The following is a 19,264-nucleotide window of genomic DNA, read 5'->3' as shown; positions in this document are numbered from 1 at the left end:
AGTCTCATGAGTTCTTATTTCAGTTTCCTGAGGGTAGTGTGTACTATCTACAACACTCAGAAAGATAGCTGTTCTCGTGAAACCATTATGGAGATATGTCATACCCAATTTTTGAATTCTGACATTTTTATCTGTATTGCAATTATTATATTCAGGACAGCTTCAGATATTTACACAATAGTGTAAGTTGCTATATCTGTACATGTAGTTAATTATTTTATCAATAGTCAAAACTATGTATTCACTTTGTTGAAATATTTAGAATGTTTCTAAATTGACTCATAGAATCTTTTTTTAACTGAAGTATAGTCAGTTTACAGTATGATGTACAGCATGATGTTTCAGTCCTACGTATGCATACATGTATTCATTTTCAAGTTCTTTTTCATTATAGATTACTACAAGATACTGAGTACAGTTCCCTGTGCTTTACACAAGAAACTTGTTTATCTATTTTATGTATAGTAGTTAAAATTTGCAAATCTCAAACTTCCAATTTATCCCTTCCCACCCACTTTCCCCACAGGTAACCGTAAGTTTGTTTTCTATGTCCATGAGTTTGTTTCTGTTTTGTAGATAAGTTCATTAGTGTCTTCTTTTTAATTTTTTAAGATTCTTTGTATGAGTGTTATCATATGGTATTTTTCTTTCTCTTTCTGGGTTATTTTGCTTAGAATGTTGATTTCCAGGTCCATCCATGTTGCTGCAAATGGTGTTATTTTTATGGCTGAGTAGTATTCCATTATATAAATATACCACAACTTCTTTATCCAGTCATCTGTCAATGGACATTTAGGTTGTTTCCATGTCTTGGCTATTGTAAATAGTGCTGCTATGAGCATTGGGGTGCATGCGTCTTTTTGAATTATATTTTTCGATGGATATACACCCAGGAGTGGGATTGCTGGATCATATGGTAAGTCTACTTTTCATTTTTTAAGGAATTTCCATACTGTCTTCCATAATGGCTATACCACTTTTACATTCCCCCCAGGCAGTGTAGGAGGGTTCCCTTTTCTCCATACCCTCTCCATCATTTATCATTCGTGGACTTTTGAATGATGGCTGTTCTGACCCATGTGAGGTAATACCTCATTGTTGTTTTGATTTGCATTTCTCTAACAATTAGTGATGTTGAGCATCTTTTCATGTGCTTGTTGGCCATCTGTATGTCTTCTTTGGGGAGATGTCTGTTTAGGTCTTCTGCCCATTTTTCGACTGGGTTGCTTTTTTTTTTTTTTTAATATTTTGCCATCTTAATGTTAATATGGTATATCTTTCTCCATCCATTTACTTCTAATCCAAAGGTGTCTTTTAATTAATCATAGTTGTATTGAATTCCCAATTCAATAATTCCAACATCCCTGCCATATCTGGCCATGGTTCTGATGTGTGCTCTGTCTCTTCAAATTGTGTTTTTTTCCTGTTAGTGTGTCTTCTAATTTTTTCTTGATATTGGGTAAAAGAACTGCTATGAGTAGGCTATTAGTAAATTGAATTGTTTTCATAATTTCTTTTTCAAATTGTTAATTATCAGTACAAAAACCCACAACTAATCTTTGTTTATTGATCTTGTACCCAACACCTTGATTTAAGACTTCCAGCTTCCAGAACTGTGAGACAAATTTCTGTTGTTTAAGCCACCCACCTTGTGGCAATTTGTTATAGCAGCCCTGGGAAACTAATACAAGGGCCCATCTGTGTAATCCAGGATATCCTTGTCTTAAGATCCTTAATTAATCACATGTACAAAAATTCTTTTTTTCCAAATAAGGTAACATTTAGAGGTTCCAGGGATTAGGACATGGTTTTCTTTGTGTCTGGAGAAGGTGTGTGTGTGTTGGGGGGGAAATCAGCCTACTAAAGATGTTTTCATTTTCATTCAGTTTAATATAATTTTTAATTTCCTTTTTTATTTCTTCTTCAGCCCATCAGTTTTTCAGTTCTTCTTTAATCCATGTTCTTTTGGTTTCCAAATATTTGGGGACTTTGCAGATATATTTCTCTGATTAATTTCTGGTTTATATCCAATGTGGTCAGAAAACATGCTTTGTATGACTTGTGTACTTTTACATTGATTGAGAATCGTTCTATACACCAGAGGATGGCCCATATTGCTAAGTGTTTCAGGTGCCCCTGAAAAGAATGTGTGTTCTCCTGTTGATGGGTAGAGTGTTCTATAAATGTCAGTTAGCTCAAGTAGGTTGATAGTATTTTAACAGTTGCCTAAACTCAGCTGGTACCTGGCAGAGCAGGTAAACCATGCAAGTAACAGGTGACTCCCATTCCTTCTCCTTCTAGCATGTCCTTTCCTCTGTGCCTCCAGAACCCCATCCCAGAATCCCAAGCCTAAATTTCTATAATGATGAGTACTTCTTATCTGTACACTATTGCTTGGAGCATAAGTATTTACATATAACATGGGTTGAAATATATATCTATATCTACATTATCTACCTATATATACATATACATACATATATCTTTATACATAGAAATAATTAATAAATTGCTATTATACAAAAGTCACGAGATTCATATTATTTTGCAAAATTTATGGAAAATTTCATTTCTCTCACAGGAGACATAGCAAAGCCCAGAAATATGGATATGACCACTAATAAACACAAAAGGGCTAAAAGCTGGGAAACATGCATCCAGAAATACGTTTGCATTCATTAGCCACCAACTTGGAACGTGAAACACGGACATATAGATCAAGGAGATAGAAGAAAATGTGGAAAAAAAGACAAAGGTACACACAAGAATCACAATATTCTGGGTTGCCTTTGTCTCTGGAGAGAGGCTGAAGATGTGTCCAGGACTGTGAATATATTTAACTTGCTGTTTGTGCCTGTAGAGAAAAAGCACCATGGAACTACTAGTCCAGACCAAGACCCCCAAGCACACCACATCAATGGAAGCATGCAGAAAGGCAAAGAGTGAGGAGGTGACAGGATTAACAACAGCACAGGAACAGTATCCAAAATAGTTCAGAGTGTTGTTTCTTACCTTCCTTGGGCCAGTCACTTTCAGAGGAACCACTGTGTTTCCCAGAAGATGCACCCCCCAGCAAAGGAAACAGAAAGGCCTAATGTACTTTAGGACTCTGACTTTGAGCTCAGCCCACTTGGATTTACTGGGAATGATTGTGATGGCCTGGAAGACACTCAGGAAGCAAGTGGAAGAGAGACAGACTTCCCAGGCCACCCTGTGAATACAAAACAAAAATTTACATCCATAGTCCTCCAGGAAATTGTTCCACCCAAAAGATACCATTGTCTGAGGGATTCCCTTGGAGAGAAGGACTAAACAGTTGGCTAAGAACACATGTTTGAATATATGGTCTGAGGGTCTTGCCCTGTTTCCTGTGTGGAAATTGAAAGTATAAATCAAAAGGAAGGAGGAATTCCCCAGAATTTCAACACCAGTCTGGGACAGGAAGAAAATCCCCAATGTCAAGTCCCCAGAATCCATCTGTCAGTGGTTGCAAATGGCAATTTTATTCATATTCAGAGTTATCTTTAGAGAAAATAAAAGATTTATGTTAGTTACATTGCAAATGGAATAATGTTTATCCCAATTCCAGAACCTTTAAGAATAATACACTACTTAATACCCATATATTCTAGTCACACCAACTCTTGCCCACAGGGGAAAGTGTCATAAATCAATATTTACAATATATACTCATAAAAATTCCAAATTATTTTCTTATTTCTATATTTTTTTACATACATGCATACACACAATTACATACAAACATGTTCATATACTTAAATATAAAAATACATGAATGCCAGGAATTTTTACAGTGTTTTCAAATAAAATGATCATTTTACACACATTTTAATCATATTTTTAGTGTCACATTTACTATGAAAATCCTACCTACTCATCTAGTACACTTCTTTTTTTTTTTTTAAATGGAGATACTGGGGATTGAACCCACGACTTCATGTGTGCTAAGCACACACTCTACTGCTGAGCTATACCCTCCCCAATCTGGTGTAGTTCTGTCTTTTTTTAATGGCTGTATGATATTTCATGACAGATATTAAAAAACTTATTCATATAGTCCCCTATTGATGTTTACTCAGAAAGTTTCCAATCGTTCTGCCAATACAGAAATTTTTATTACTGTCATCAATAATGGACACCTATATTTTGCTTACTATTTCCTAGGTACTCTTTTAAATGCTTTATGCATATGATGTCTTTTAATGATCAAAAAAAGTTAGGAATTAGGTGTGTCAGCCCATGTCACTGATAAGGAAAATGAAATATTATCAGATGAAATAACTTGCCAGTGTTCACCTATCTGATGACTAGCAGAGCTGGGAATTGAACTGGCTCTGAGTGTTTCTTTACCTTTTACACCTCACAGTCTCTCATATGATTAGCCTCGTTTTATGTTTAGTGAGTGTATAAGAACCTCGATGTCGCAGCTAAGCAGTGAGCTTATTCTTGTTCTTATGGCATAGATTCACAGAAGTGGGATGCTTCATCTGGGAAGGGAAGGAAAGAGAGAAGGAAGACAGGGAGAAAAACAACGGAAGGGGATAATGATAACGGTTTTCCAGGTAGGTTGAAACAGATTCGAATTCCACCAACAAGGTAAGAGCATACCAGTCTCCTTAACTCCCACCAGCGTTAGTAACTTCATTTCCCCCCAGTATGATGAGTAGAAACTGATATTGCACTGTTACTTTAATTTGAGTTTCTTTGCTCAAGTGAATTTCCCTGTTTTTCTTAAGGTTGAGTCTTTTGGGTTATTCTTTATGAATTGAATATTCCCATCCTTTCCCCATTTTTCCCTTAGTCTTTCCTCAAAATTTTATAAGCTATTATCACCGTCTACCTAATCAAATTTTGTAATCTGCAGAGCACATTCTTACTAGATTGATTATTTATGTATTATTTGTGTGCATTAATTTTGTTTATGGAATATATTATATGCATATTTTTACTTTGTATTTAATCAGATAATTTCATTAATTATTACATAGTTTGTGCTTTCTCATCTTGTTTGATGTAGTTGTCCCTGACCCTGAATTTTAGGTGCAGTTGTGTAGATATTTTTTGAAAAATTATATTGCTTTATATTTTTTGTTTGTTTTTTGAGGGGGGAGGTATTAAGGTTTATTTATTTATTTATATTTAGAAGAGGTACTGGAGATTGAACCCAGGACCTCATGCATGCTAAGCATGTGCTCTAACCACTGAGCTATACCCTCCCCCCTATATTTTTAATTTAAATCTTTAAGCTATCTGGATATTTCTAATTCAAATATTTTTATTTAAATATTTAAGCTCAGTTTTAATATGGTTTAAGAGGACTTTTTTTTAATATTTACATACACAGAAAGTTATGAAGAAGCTATCAAATTAAACATTTTACTATAAATACTGTATTCTTATATGTCAGTTTCTTATAAATATAGGGAGATACTTCTTTAGTCTTTATCTTGTTAACTATTCTATTTCTTCTAACTTTTCATTTATTTTTAGTCATTTTTTCATTAATGGAGGAACTGGAGATTGAACTCAGGACCTCATGCATGCTAAGTGCTCTGCCACTAAGCTGTACCCTCCCCATTTCTTCTATTGTTGTTTTTTTCACTTATTTTATATACTCAAGATTTACAATATAGCCCATTTCACTATTAAATAATCATGAGAGATTAAAACAGGTGTTCAGAGATTATATTCAATTAAATATTAAAAGTATAATAACCCAGAGCTAGGCTATGTTTATTCAGAAACTACATAGATCTTGTGATAATAGGATGATAAAAGAAATGAGTAACTTACCTTTTGGACAGAAACAAATTGTAAATGGCAATCATCACTGCAATTTTAAAAAAATATTTTTCCCATCTATCCTATATGAGGAGAGAAAAGAGAAAGAACAATGAAAGAAACCAAGTAAAAATTTACTTATATAAATCTACTTATGAGTGATAGTTGTTTGTCTTTCAAAGCAAGATTAAATGCAAATGCTTAGAACTAATACAGTCCAATAAAAACATGAATACAAGGTAAATATAAAGAAATGACTAGATCTTAAACCCACAAATAGCTTTAACAGTTTTGAAAATGAATTATAAATTTCTAGCAATTAGGGCAGCATGTTTTTGTTGCAGGAACAAGAAAACAAATCAATAAAACAAAGATGAGAGTCCAATAATGGGAGTTGTCTCTTCTAAGAAAAGAAAGCAATTAGACTGCTTTGGGCAGGAGCTGACTTGTTTGGTCTCCTGTGGGGGACGATGTGTCCAATGAAGCACACGTTAGTCAGCTGTAGGGAGATGCCCAGGAGGCTGTGCACCTGGGCCAGACAGCAGATGAGGAAGCGCTGGACCACAGCCAAGAGGATGGAAAAGCTGAATCACAGCAGACTTCAAACACTTCTGGGAAGAAGGGGGACTTGGGTAACATCCAAGCAAAGCACAGAAAACACATATCCAGAAGTGTAAAAAAAAAAACATAAGTAACTATATATGGGATAATTTAGTAAACCAAGCATTCTAAGTAGACCAGTTCTCAGGTCAGTCACACGATAGCCTCTCCTTTCAGACGTCATTCCATAACAAGTGATTTGTTACCATTAAATATTTCTCCCATCACCAGTTACCCAACTCGCTTATTCACTTCTGTTCAACAATCAGCTCATTAATACCATCTGTACCATGAAGGAAATGATGAAGAAATAGAAATGTGAGGATAAAAAAAAAAGTAGTAGGGGGAGAAAAAATATATGTAGGGGCAGAAATAACAACAAAAAACTATCAAAGGAGACCATTTAAATCTCTGGTAATTCCAAACTTACATCAAGATGTGTCCAACTATATACTGAAGAAAAGAAAATGGGAGGCTTCTCACTGCTCACAAGCACTTTGGATAAGAGACACACTTACTATCTCCTGAATTGTTTCAGGCTCTGAAACAGAGAAACAAACAAATCTCTGAGCAAATGCCATTCAGAATATGGGAGCACAAAGATTTTATTCCTTTCAATATAAACAGAAAAATTATAATGTTGTTCCCAATATTTGTCTGTAAAAAGAAACATTTTATAGAAGATGGCACAGGAAAATTTAGAATTCTTTTATTTAGAATTCTCAAACTACCTCTAAATTCGCCTTTAATTAGAGTCAGTGTTGAACAGCAAATGGGTCTCCTTAGAGATTACCCCAATGAAATCTCAGTAGTTAGGGACAGAAGGATTCAGAATATCTGAACCTCTCCCTAAGTCTAACCCATCCTGCAGAACATTGTGTTCTAAGTTCTCAGAAAGTGTTAAGACACAGAATGCCTAAATGTGTGTGCTTATTGAAAGAAATGATCTCAGTCCCAAAGCACACATTTAATGGAGTATTTAACATGATGAGAGATTCTGAATTAGAAAATCATTGAAGTTTGGGGTGTAGAACACAAAGGCATGGAGTTAAGAAGCCTAGATTTTGTCATGTGATAGAAAGATAGTAAATTTTAAGATATTTGAAGACAAGTAGTGAGAGGGCTGGGGAGGAGAGAAAGAAAGGGAGCAAGCAAATGGATAGTTAGAGCCAAATGAACTGCTAATAAAACAGAGTCAGAATATTATGAAGTCTTGTTTTTTTGTAAAAGAGAGGTATTTGATTATACATTTCTATTAAAGAATGTTTTCCCCAACGAATCAATGCTTAACTAACACTAGTTGAAAAACTAAATAATGAATAACGATAAATGAAAATAATAATATCTAAAAAAGTAGAAGGGAAGTCTGTAGCGGGATCTGTACTAGAGGGAGAAACCAGGGTAGCATCACTTGAACAAAAGAAGAAAAATAAACAAGCAGCAAAAACGTAGACAGGAATCTGAAGCAGAAAAATTGAAGATAAACAAAACCAAGAGTCATCATTAAATGAGAGACGACTCACCTTATAAGCTGAATTTCCAAAGGACCTGGTTTGGTAAAATATGCTCCAGGGGAAATAACCTGTGTGTGTCTATTATGTAAAATGTCTATTTGTCTAAAACAATGAGTCATTGAGCACAGATGTTGAGAGCTGAGGTGTTAGTAGGTTAGAGAGAAAGCACGACGCAGTATAAATACACCAGCCCAGATGGGGCCTGGTTGAAGTTATTGTTGTCCATATGGCCTCTGGATTCAATTAAAAATTGAGGAGACATTCTCCCCCCAAATCTGTCTATATACATTGTCATTTGTCACACAAACTTTGACACATTTCTTGTGCAGGCAGTGCATGCTGGCCACTCTGCCACGACACTGTATGTTTCAGTATCTTAGATTCCCTTAGAGCTTAGGGAAGGTGACAAGGTCACATTTTAGATGTGTGATGGGTAAGGATGAGCATAAAAGGTCAAAGAGGAGGAGGAAAACCCTCCACTTCATAGACTTTCTGAAAACATTGGCAACAGCTCTGATATTATCAGCAAGTGTTCCATCTGCTTTCTTCTTGAAGCATTTCCTAACCAGTATTATATGTTCAACATGCTCATATTTAACAGTGACTGATCCTGTCTCAGGCCAATAAATACGTAACCAAAGAGGATACAAATAGTGCTGCAAGCCTGAATTCACAGGCACCCAAGTGAATCTTGTTCTCATTTAAAAAAATACATCGACTCATCCAGCCAAAGCCCAGAGGGAAGGTAGGCATACTAACATATATGAAATATTATCCATGTGATAATGACTTTGTCTCATCTGAACTATTTAAATATCTTGAGATGTGTTTGTTATAACCTTTACTTTGCAGATGGAAATCATAAGAGTAAATACTTTTATCAGAAAGAAGAGATAGATAAATTCAAACCAGAAGACAAAGTAAGTGGTATCTTTGGCTGCCCAAGGAGAAGGGCCTAGGTTAGGTCTTCGTAATTCTCAGGAAACAATTAGTCCCCCTCATTGGAGAGCCCAGTCAGCATCTCTTTTCTAATGGTTCCTTTCACCTGAAGTAAGAGAATTCTCACCTAACGGATGGCTGCTGCCGGGACAGTGGCTCAGGGTGACAGTCGGTGTGTGTGCGTGGCGAGGAGCAGCCGCACTCTGGGTTATAACCCTGGGAACCTTGGACCTCATCTCCTTCCAGACCTGTGATTATCATGTCATCTGCAGCAGGGATGACAGTTGCTGCAAAGGGACATCATGCTAAGTCTCAGAAAAAGACCTGTTTAATTATTGTAAACAATTACTGGTGATAATGAAAATGCCCAAAGAGACTGTCAAAATTAACTAGACGAGAAACTTCCCAGTGATTTCCAGAGTGATGGGAGGCAGACATCCTCAGTAAATGAGCATTGAGAATCTAATTCCATTTTCCAGATAGACTGACGTTCCCTTGAGGGATTAATTTCCCTGGGTGGTAATTCTATACGCTTCCTCACAAATCTTAGGTGCCCAGGCATCTGTGATATAAACAGTGAGATAGAAACAAACAAAAAAATTAGTGTGTCAGATGGGGCTGCCAAGGAGACAGAAATAAATAAGGACCAATTTTTTTCCTACCATTATCATTTTCACACGGAGGTAATGTTTTATTATGTCCAAAACTGTTGAGAGAAAATTAATATAATTATATAGAAGTTGCTCTTGAATTAAGCACAAAGGAAGTTTTGGGGAAATGGGTGCTACAACAGCCTCAGTGGAACTGTGGTTTTGAAAAATCTAGGAGAGGGGTGGATATAACTCAGTGACAGAGCACAGGCTCAGTATGCACAAGGTCCTGGGTTCAATCCCCAGTATCAGCATTAAGAAACGAATAAAAATAAATAAAACAGAAATAAAAATCTAGGGGTAAAGGCAAACATTGCTGTATTGGCAACCCTGTTAAATATTTCAGAAGTGAAAAGAGAGAGCGTTTTAGTGTTTATCCTACCCTCAAATAGTCCACATTTGTGTTACCAGATCATCCAGAGAACCTTCTATATCCTATTCATGAGATCCAGTTGGCATGATGTCATCAGTATAGCGGAATGTCAGAATGATCATAATCCCTTTGGGTTACATTGTGACCCAGAACAGAAGAGTTGTCCTAGCCCTGTGGAAAGAGTCGAAAGTGAACTGCTTTCTTATCCAGGTAGGTGAAAATTGCTTTAGGTCATTTTTCCTGATACAGATGAAAAACAACACACTCTTCAGATAAATAGCCACATGGCACTCACCAGAGTCAGGTCACCCAGGTCCCCATTCAAGCAATGGCCCCTGTGAACTGGTTCAAATATCAGAATTTTGTGAGGGCTCACAATTTTCTGCTTAGTCATTGACTCGAGTCTTCGGCAGTCCTACTCTGTGTCATTTCGTTTGTAGAAGAACAGTCCCATCACAGGCTGCCCATCTACTCTCACACCGATGAACAAGGCCTGCTTGCCACTGACAAATCCTTGTGATCACTTGACAGGTCTCCAGGTTGCAAAGTCAGACTTGTTTCCCCTTACAGCTGTTCTACCCCTCTTGCTTCTGACAGTGAAGTGTTAGCATCTGGCTCCTGTCAGTGGAATTCTGTCGTCCCCACTGGCACTGGGAAGCCCATTTCTTGGTGGCTCTCCTGCCCTCACTGCGACCTTCAGAGGACAGAATTCCACTGCTGAGCTTCTCAAGAGACGCTGGCGCCTGCCTCCCTGGTGCATTCCCTGTTGCCTTTGCAAGATGAGTGACCACTGGGCCCTCTCCAGGACCCTTAATGGCTGGGTGATGGTAATCTATCATCAACCCAGAACCATCCCAGTGGGTTCTCTGGGATCACAGAATAATTCAATTCTCACACACCCCTTTGCCGATATCCTGACCCTCAGTGATTGCCGAGGCAGTCCCAGCATCTCCACATTATTTACTGCGGCATCGTCACATCAGATCTTTAGAAACCCCTGTTAGCAGGGTGGTGGGCCAACGGCATGAGTCTTCCCAGGATGTCGAATCCTGAGTCATCACAAGTGCCTTCATCTCAGTAAGCACTTGCATACCCAGCCTGATATTCCACTGCAGGCGAAAACCCTCATGACCCTCTTCTGTACCCATTCCTGGTAATACAAATTAGACACTTTGTGCAGCTCAGTTGGTAAATCAGCCATTTCCTCACCAGGGCTCGGCTGAGACCTAACCTGGCGACTGGTCTGGAGCCTCGAGGAGGGTCGTACGTGGGATTTGAGGTTGCAGACATCATCCTGGAAGGCAGCCACCTCAGGAGGCCTTTGTGTGGCCACAAGGTAACGGGAGCCTGCACTCTTCTAGCAAAGGTGAGAGAACCACTTTTATAGTAAACTTGGGGGATTTCTAGGGGAACCCAGGGGCTCAGGAGTCTCAGGGAAAACCTCATACACACTCCTCGCCTTGGTGTCAGGTCCTTCTCCTTCAGCTTTTAAGGGTCTAATTTAGCAGAGAAGACCTGTAAGTTCTGTGCGTTCCACATCATTTTAACACCACTGCCTTTATCATTAAACCCTGGCCTAAATTTTAGCCCAGTTTGCCTTCTTGCTACAGGAGATGAGGGTCTGTTTAAAATGCTGCATGGCAAGATTTCTGGCTTTCACAGTATTTCCTTAGGTTATGGTTGGCCAAACATGCAATTCCAAAATGCTTTCAATCACTCTTTCCCCCATACAGTTCAAATGCTGAACTGATACATAAACCAGTGCTTCCCTTTCCATCTGTACCTCATCCCAGTCCACCACGTGCCTTTCCAGTGCTCCCTGTGTGGCACTTAACACCCACAAAACAGTCCTCATGATTCTGGGCATCTTCGCTCATGTGGCCTGAGGGTTGCTGATTTTCTTTCACCAGGACGGTGGAGCCAACTAAAGTAACCAAAACTTCTAATATGGAGAGAAATGATAGGTTTTCCTAAATCATTTTCTGTACAAGAGAAAGTATATCAATTATAAAGTATAATTACGGTTTTTAAAAGACTGATCTTTTTAAAAAGCCCTTAGAAAAATCATAGTTACCTCCAAAGGACAGTTTAAGTACCTGTTCTGCTAAGGATGGACAACAATTTCCACCAGAAAAAGAATGAAACTTGAATTGCAACAGGTGAGTAGACGCTACATGGAGGAATGTGGCAAAATCATCTTCCCCTTCTGTACTAGAGGTATCAGTGCCCTTTGCATCTAGCTGGAGTCTGAGTACCCATCACCCATGGACTGCTGTCCACACCAAGTCCTGTGTGTGACTGCTGCCAGGAAAAGTCACAAAGCCGGACCTGACTCAAGGAGCAGAGAAATAGTCCTCATCCTGATGGGAGGACCTAGAAGTCTCATTGTAAAGGAGCGCCCTGACAAGGAGGCTCAGATAACTGTAACCAATTTTTGCAGTCTGCTCTAAGTCTAGATGTTTTTCCCTCCCTAGAAACAACTACCACTGAAAGTTCAAATGTTTATCAATTGTCTATAATTAGACACTTCCCTAATTTGCATACTTTCCCCTAGAACAGCAAAAGTCTATTGAATGTGTAAAGTTGTTTAGTAACTGGCGAGGGTCACTTGAGAAAGCCTCCTGGAAGCCTCATCTTGAATTCCTCGGGTTCATCAAATGTTTAACTGAAAAATGTTGATATGTCCAGAAAAAGGCAAGAGACAGGTTGGGATCATGCAGCAATACATATTATATATTTTGGGATATTTTGTCATGTCCTATTGAACAAAAATATCTAATTCTATTTTTCCTAGGGCAGGAAAATATAAAACACAACTAAACCTCTTCCAACACCTAAGTGAGATCCCTGATTGTTACTTCATTCTTCATTTATGTCGGATGTGACTCACGTTTGTCTTGTCCTTTGGAATGTTGCTCCTGGGACAAATGAGTGTATTTAAAACATGTCTAAAATTCACAAGCACCCTCAAGAGAAATCATTTTTTCCTACCTTTGCTGGTGTCAAGGAAATATAATTTTAAAATATTCCAACCCAGGAAACCTCTCTATAAAGGTTGAAGAAAAAGAAAATTTTATTATTGAATAAGCAATAAACCAGAACGTGATGTACACCACTGGTCATCCACTAAGAGGTTGCCAAGACAGAAAGAAATCTCATTCTTTTATTTTTATTTTTTAGAAGGGGGCTGGTTATTAGGTTTATTTATTTATTTTTTTAATGGAGGTACTGGGGAGTGAGTCCAGGACCTCGTTCATGCTAAGCACACACTCTACCCCTGAGCTGTATCCTGCCCCCCGCAATCTCACTCTTTTACAGTGGCTAAGCAGATACAACCCATTACATACATGTTCTCCAGATACACAGTAACTAGTCATCAAACAATAGTTAGTCCTCAGACAATAACTTGTCCTCAAGCAGGACTTGACAGCAGCTTTATTGCACATAGTTCATCCTAAATTCACCTGTAATTGGGGTGGCCATCTGTATTAGTTCATTGATTTTATATGAAGGAAAAACAGACTTCTCCTGTCTTTAGGACAGGAGATAGTTTTGCAACTGCAAGCCAGGTACCTGCCAAAGGTAGGCGCCTGCCCTCCCCCAGAAATTGGGAGAAAAGGGTGCTGTCTTCCCTTGATGCTTACATTTCAAAAAGATGACTCCCAGGTCCCTGTGAAGGGCATTCCTGGATCATAATGCTGGCAAGAGGTTTATTTTGCTTCTAAAAAGATGTATCTGCATCTGGAAGAGGCAGAGAATGAACTTACTATTACAAAATTTCTAAAGTAAAATGCTCTAAGATAAGGGAAGGGAAGGAAATTTCTCCTGTACTTCCAACGGAGAAAATTAAGCCTCATTTTTCCTTTGTATTTGCCCAGACCTCAAGCAGGAGATCTTCTTTGTTGGCTGTGGTTATCAGTAACCATGGCGTTCAGAGTACTTCCAAGTCTCCTCAGGTTAGAAAGGACTCGCCCATTCCTTCACTCGTCAGATTATAATTAAATCCTAGGTTTCCAGAAACAAGCCTGGACTATGATGATTCAGAAGTGAGTCAGAAAGACAGATTCCTTTCATCAAAGAAATTATTTTCCATAGAGGGAGGCAGAAAAATAAGTGAATTTACTTGATACTTTATTTACAGTATAATTATAGGTGCTGTGAAGGGTAAGTGAAGACAAATAAAATAGCATAAAAGGCCAAGCTTGATGGGAAGTCTTATTTTAGAAAAAACTTTATGTGGGGCTAGTATTTGGCTGAGGTGTGAAGGAAGTGATGGGAACTACAAAAGTAGATAAGGGTCATAAGCAAAAAGAAATGGAGAAAAACTGAGTTTTGGCCTAAGCAAAAATGAACATAAATGACATTTACTTTGTGTGAGAGAGAACACAGAGAAAATGTACATTTGCGGGACCAGAAAGAATTGTTTTTCGACATGTGAAGTCTAAAAGATAAGTGTTAGGAAGATAGCCGGTTACATTGTTTCAAACTCCCATTAAGTGCCAGAGAAGGATATTATAAACATTGGAGTCTTCGGTATATAGACATCATTTATACCAGGCATCCAGACATCCTTTTCTGGCTAATCATTTACACCAGGCATCCAGACATCCTTTTCTGGCTACGACAGAGTGGTTTGTGGAAGACCCATGCTCCCACGATAAACAGATTAAAAGGGAAATAAGATTTTTTAAATGAATCTGTATGACATCATCAGAGAGCTGCCTCAGCAACTAGGATCTGAGTGGGCAGAGGCCGAAGGGATGTGACCCGGAATAGGGGATCTGATTTTTGCCTGTTGGCTTTGGGCTATTCATAGCACGAGGGAGCCTGAAAATCCAGGCACGAGGAGGTCTGGGCAGAGCTGCTGCTGAGAGAGAGAAGTGAGCAAAATGAAGTGGCAAAGTTGAAATTTGTGGATGGCAAGGAAGCCAGGCTGTGGGTGGCCAATATTTCAGGGAAAAGAGGCAGAAGGGCCAGACCCCAACAGAGGACTTCGTCTCTCCATCTCCTCGAGGCATTTGCCAAATTCTTGGACTGCATTGAGTAGGGGACTAAGAAATTGGGCAGAAAGCTTCTAAAATAGCCCACAGTCTCACAGGGCTAAGGAGGAAAATATCAAATGAATACCCTAGAAAGTAGAGGGACCTTAAGTAAATGCACTACACTTTTGGTTGGGGCACCTTGAGGGGCACACCAGAAGTCACATCTGGTGACTTGTCTTATCACCTTGCTATCTACCTGCCCAGCCTGAACACCTTGCTCGGTCTGGGGACCTCACTGTGGCCCCAGTGCTCACAAGTGTTGGAAGCTGCAGATCTATTCTGCCCACTACTGTGACTCTTAGCCCTGACCTCCACTCCCCACTCCCAGTACTCCTGCTCGGTCCTGGCAGCAATGTGTCTCACCAGGATCACTGCAGGGCTCACCCACCCCTCTGGCCTTGTGATTCCACTTACTGTTCAGGATGCCCATGATGACCCTGGGCAGTGCAGCTCTCAAGACCTCCTGTCCAGACTTTTCTCACATTCCACATTTCTAAGTGCCCCCACTGCTGCCCCCGTGCCTGCTTTCACCTTGTCCCAACTGGCTCCCCAGGCCTTAGAAGACCCATGACCATCCTGTAAATGAGATGCACTATGGGAGAGTGCTTTCATCCATGTCAGGGAGAGTGCAGGATGGAGAGGACCCTGGGATGGCTGGGGGTTGGCAAGACAGAGTGTGAGGACCAAGTCACATTCCCAGGGGTGGGGTTTAGGGATGGGAGGGAGGGGAGCAGTGGTGCTCCCGCCCTGGGTTTGCTGACCTCTGAAGCTGCTAAGGCCCCATCTGTTACAAAATAGCTCAGATTCCTCCCACTGACGAGGAGGCCCCCAAGCCGTGTGGGCTCCCCAGGACACAGCTGGGTAGGGGCGGGGCACCCAGCAGTTGCTGGGCCTCCATGCCTCCCTGACACTCACAGACGGCCCTACGGGTTGGCAAGTAGGTGGCCTGGCACTGCTCACCATGCCAATGTTCACCCACTGTCTTTTTCCCCTTCCGTGGGCTTCCCTGAGCATCATCAGTGGCATTGTCACTGGCAAAGCCCATTAGCAATTCCCAGGGAATAAGAATAGCATCTGGGTAATAAAGTCTAACTGTTTTTGTGTGTGCTTAGTCTAGTACCAGTTGCTCATAGGGTGCTTCTGTGGGGCGTAAAACATGAATTGCAAATCTTAGCTGCCATCTTCAAGCTCGCCCTCTGCCCTGCCCCAGATCTTCCGAGAAAGGAGTGTTGCACGCGTCTGGTGCCCTGGTTTTTGTATCTGCTGCTCAGAGAACAAATCCCTTGATAGCCTGGCTCTGGTGCGCTTGTGTTCACAGGCTCCACAGAAGAGTAACAAAGAAACAGTTGTTAACTAGCTATCACCCCAGGGCTCAGCACAAAGGGAGCAGACAGAAATGCCCATCTCCCAGTCTTCCCCTGGAAGAGATTGGTTTGCATACCTATAAAAGCTGCTGCCTGAGGGTCTGTCTTCCAATCAGCCTGAATCCAGGTGCCAACTGAGATCCTCCCCTTTGGGATGCTGACAGGTCTTGCCACATCTTCAACTACTGGGAGCCACTAAGAATAAAGTAGGCTGCTTGGACCATCACAAAAGTTTCAGAGACAACCAAGAGCTAGGGCAGGGTTGAACAATAAATTTCATCTACAGGAAGCTACTCCTTCAGGACAGGGAGAGGTGGCTGTGTTACCTACTGCACAGAAACCAACACAGAGTCAAGCAAGAGGAAACAGAAGACTATATTCCAGACTAAAGACTGAGAGAAAACCTCCGAAAAAGACAATGAAACAGAGATAACTGATTTACCTGATAAAGAGTTCAAAATAAGAGTCATAAAGATGCTTACAGAGCTACGAAGAAAAGTGAAAGAGAGAGTGAGATCCCAAGATACAATCAGTTTGAAATCACCATTCCCATCTTATAGAGGGTAAGAACATGCAGCGACCTGAAAACCAGTTCTAACATTCAATGTCCTGGACTCTTCGAGCTGGAAGGAGGCTTATCACCAAGTTTCAGTCCCATCTGTTATTTGTCTATATATCTTCGAAGAAAAGTTTGGGATGTATATCAGAATCTAACAGATTCTAATGTGAACTTCTTGTTCATATTAAAAGTGGTGAATAGTCAGGATCTTGTTCATTTACTTCAAGTAGGTAAACCAAAAAGTAGTGACTGACTTAAAATTATTATTAATCTTAATACAATTAAATTTTTATTTTAATTTTACAATTAGTAAAATGGCATAGTTCAGGGAAACATGAACTCAGGGAAAGACTTATGAAGGACTAGAATTATTGACAGAAAAGCTAGCATAAGACCCTATCTCGCTTTAAACCAGAACCTTTTTTTCTTTATCACAGGTTCTTTCTAGTTAAATCACATTCTCTTCAAACAAGTTTCCTATGAACCTAATTCAGTGGAAGGAAAAATGTGGTCTTCCCATTGTTGTCAGGTTTGTATTTTATAGGCCTATCAATCCGAAAAATTTTCCGTTCCAGAGGAATGGAAAGAGGACACTTAATTGTCCCTGAAATGCCCAATCTGGCTTTGGATGAGGGAGTGGATAAGGTTCTAGGAAAACATGGTGGTTCTGAGAACTACAACTGCGGGTCAGGCTGGAGGTGGCAGTGTAAGGAAAGGGTCATCACCATTGAGCCTCACACAGGGACTCCTGTAGAAAGTACTGGAATCAGTTGTCAAGTTCTCCGGAGAAAAGTGTCGGGTCACGAAAGGCAGGACTGCAAGCCTTCTCAGAGGAGGCCTGCACCCTCCGCAGGGGTCTCTGTGGAGGAGCGTCTTTGATCTGTACTTTCTCCTTCCGCTGGAAAGTGACCACACAAAGGTGGAATCCCAGGGGCTGCACTGGTGCTGGGAGAGAGGCCCTGCTGGCCAGATTCAGTGTCCCAAAATAGATCCATAAACGCGGCAAGCCGAGTCCCTACCCCGCTGATTTGGAGTGTAAAGTGTCACGTAGGGAATGAGTTTGACGAATGTGGGTGTGTTAGTTGAAATTTCCTAGAGAGTCCTGACAAGTTCATCAGCAACTAGAGCTACCCGGGTCCGGCCCTTTCAGCTCACAGTGCAGAAAGAAGGCGTTGACACTAACAAACCAGTGTGCGGAGGGACGCCCTCCGCTGTGTGGACCCCGCGAGAGAGGCCGCAGTGGCGGCAGCCTTCGAGTTTGCACCACCTGCAGCCTATTTCTATCAGGGCCAGATGGACTGCAGACTTGGGCCAATCCTTTAAATTCAGAGCAACAGGTAGAGCAGAGGGCAGGCTGGCTGTGGGCGGGGCGCGTAAATGGAGGGCCGGTTGCCTGACGAGGTGTTGTTCAGAATCTTCTCCTTCCTGGACGCGTCCAGCTTGCTGCACGTCGCCCAAGTGAACAAGGTAAGTGCTTCCGCTTCCGCCGCGCTGTCTGAATGGACAGGCCTTCCCTGACACCCGTCCACGTCAGTCCTCGTGCAAGACCCCTCTCACCTCTCCCGCTGCCCAGAATCTTGGCTACCCGAGCATCACACCCGCACAGCCTTTCCTCATTCCTTAAATTTACCTTATTCAGACCCACCTTTTCAGGTCTGAAATGCCCGTGGCCCCGGGACTCAGTCGCTTCTCTTAGCGAGTTTGAGCCCCAGTCTGCAGAGCAGCAGAGTGCCGCGCTCGGTGTGCGGCGTTTAGCGTCCTTCAGTCCGAGGGCCTCACGTGTTAGTAAACGCAAATCAAGCCCAGGGAAATCCGCTTTTCTGCCGCTGAACTCTCGCGGGAATCCCGAGGGCTGTATGCGCGGTGGTAGCCGCTGCGGCTCCCCATGCAGGGAGGGCTCGCGGGCTGGGATGGCGGGGCCGCTTCGCCGCGTGGGCCTTGCTCCTGGAACGACACAGGAGGAGCCGACGTTCCGGTACCAGCCGCCTGCTCGTCTCTTCCTTTCTCTCCCGTAGTACTGGAACAAGGTTGCCGAGAGTGAGCCGTTGTGGAGGTGAGCAAGGGAAGGGGCTGTGGGGGGCGGCGAAGCGGGAGGCCGTGGGGCTGCGGCCTGGGCCCGGGCCCGGGCCCGGGGCTCCCGTGCAGCAGCGGCGCGGAGGGGGTGAACTGAGCGCGGGTAGCCCAATGGGACTGGGACTCTCTTTCCAGAAACCTATGTCGAAGGAAATGGAGCTTCTGCACCTTTTCCCATCGGTGCCCCGGCGCACAGACGTGGAAGCAGTACTTCCTCAAACAAACGAGGCAGGAGCGTTGGATGGCGTCCGCAAAGCCCGAGAACTTTGTCTACAAAGCAGCAGTTGGCAACCTCGGTACGGAGAGGGTACCCGAGAGCAACGTGATCAGTTTGTTTTAAGAAGTCCA

At 41.4% G+C, this 19,264-nt stretch overlaps 1 protein-coding gene across 19 annotated transcripts in view; it reads left to right on the top strand.

Moving 5' to 3' along the window:
• FBXW12 (F-box and WD repeat domain containing 12) overlaps positions 1–19,264 on the top strand; it is a 58,918-nt gene that overhangs the window by 20,341 nt on the left and 19,313 nt on the right. For 4 of the 19 annotated variants that reach the window (XR_012500013.1, XM_074344952.1, XM_074344942.1 and 1 more), the window contains 7 exons: positions 2,582–3,479; positions 4,485–4,583; positions 8,518–8,661; positions 9,917–10,088; positions 11,091–18,310; positions 18,859–18,896; positions 19,052–19,212. Coding sequence is in view for 18 of the 19 variants with exons in the window: in XM_074344952.1 (XP_074201053.1) it covers positions 18,221–18,310; positions 18,859–18,896; positions 19,052–19,212 (289 nt within the window). In the remaining variant the exon portion in view is untranslated. Of the gene's footprint in view, positions 1–994; positions 1,085–2,581; positions 3,480–4,484; positions 4,584–8,517; positions 8,662–8,768; positions 8,837–9,916; positions 10,089–11,090; positions 18,311–18,858; positions 18,897–19,051; positions 19,213–19,264 lie in introns of all 19 variants that reach the window. The other 15 variants (XM_074344951.1, XM_074344950.1, XM_074344947.1 and 12 more) reach the window with 15 other exon arrangements.

The sequence above is a fragment of the Camelus bactrianus genome, chromosome 17 (genome assembly GCF_048773025.1).
Source record: "Camelus bactrianus isolate YW-2024 breed Bactrian camel chromosome 17, ASM4877302v1, whole genome shotgun sequence".
Lineage (NCBI taxonomy): Eukaryota > Metazoa > Chordata > Mammalia > Artiodactyla > Camelidae > Camelus > Camelus bactrianus.
Note: the sequence above shows the minus strand (reverse complement) of the source record. Positions and strands in the feature narration are given on the sequence as shown.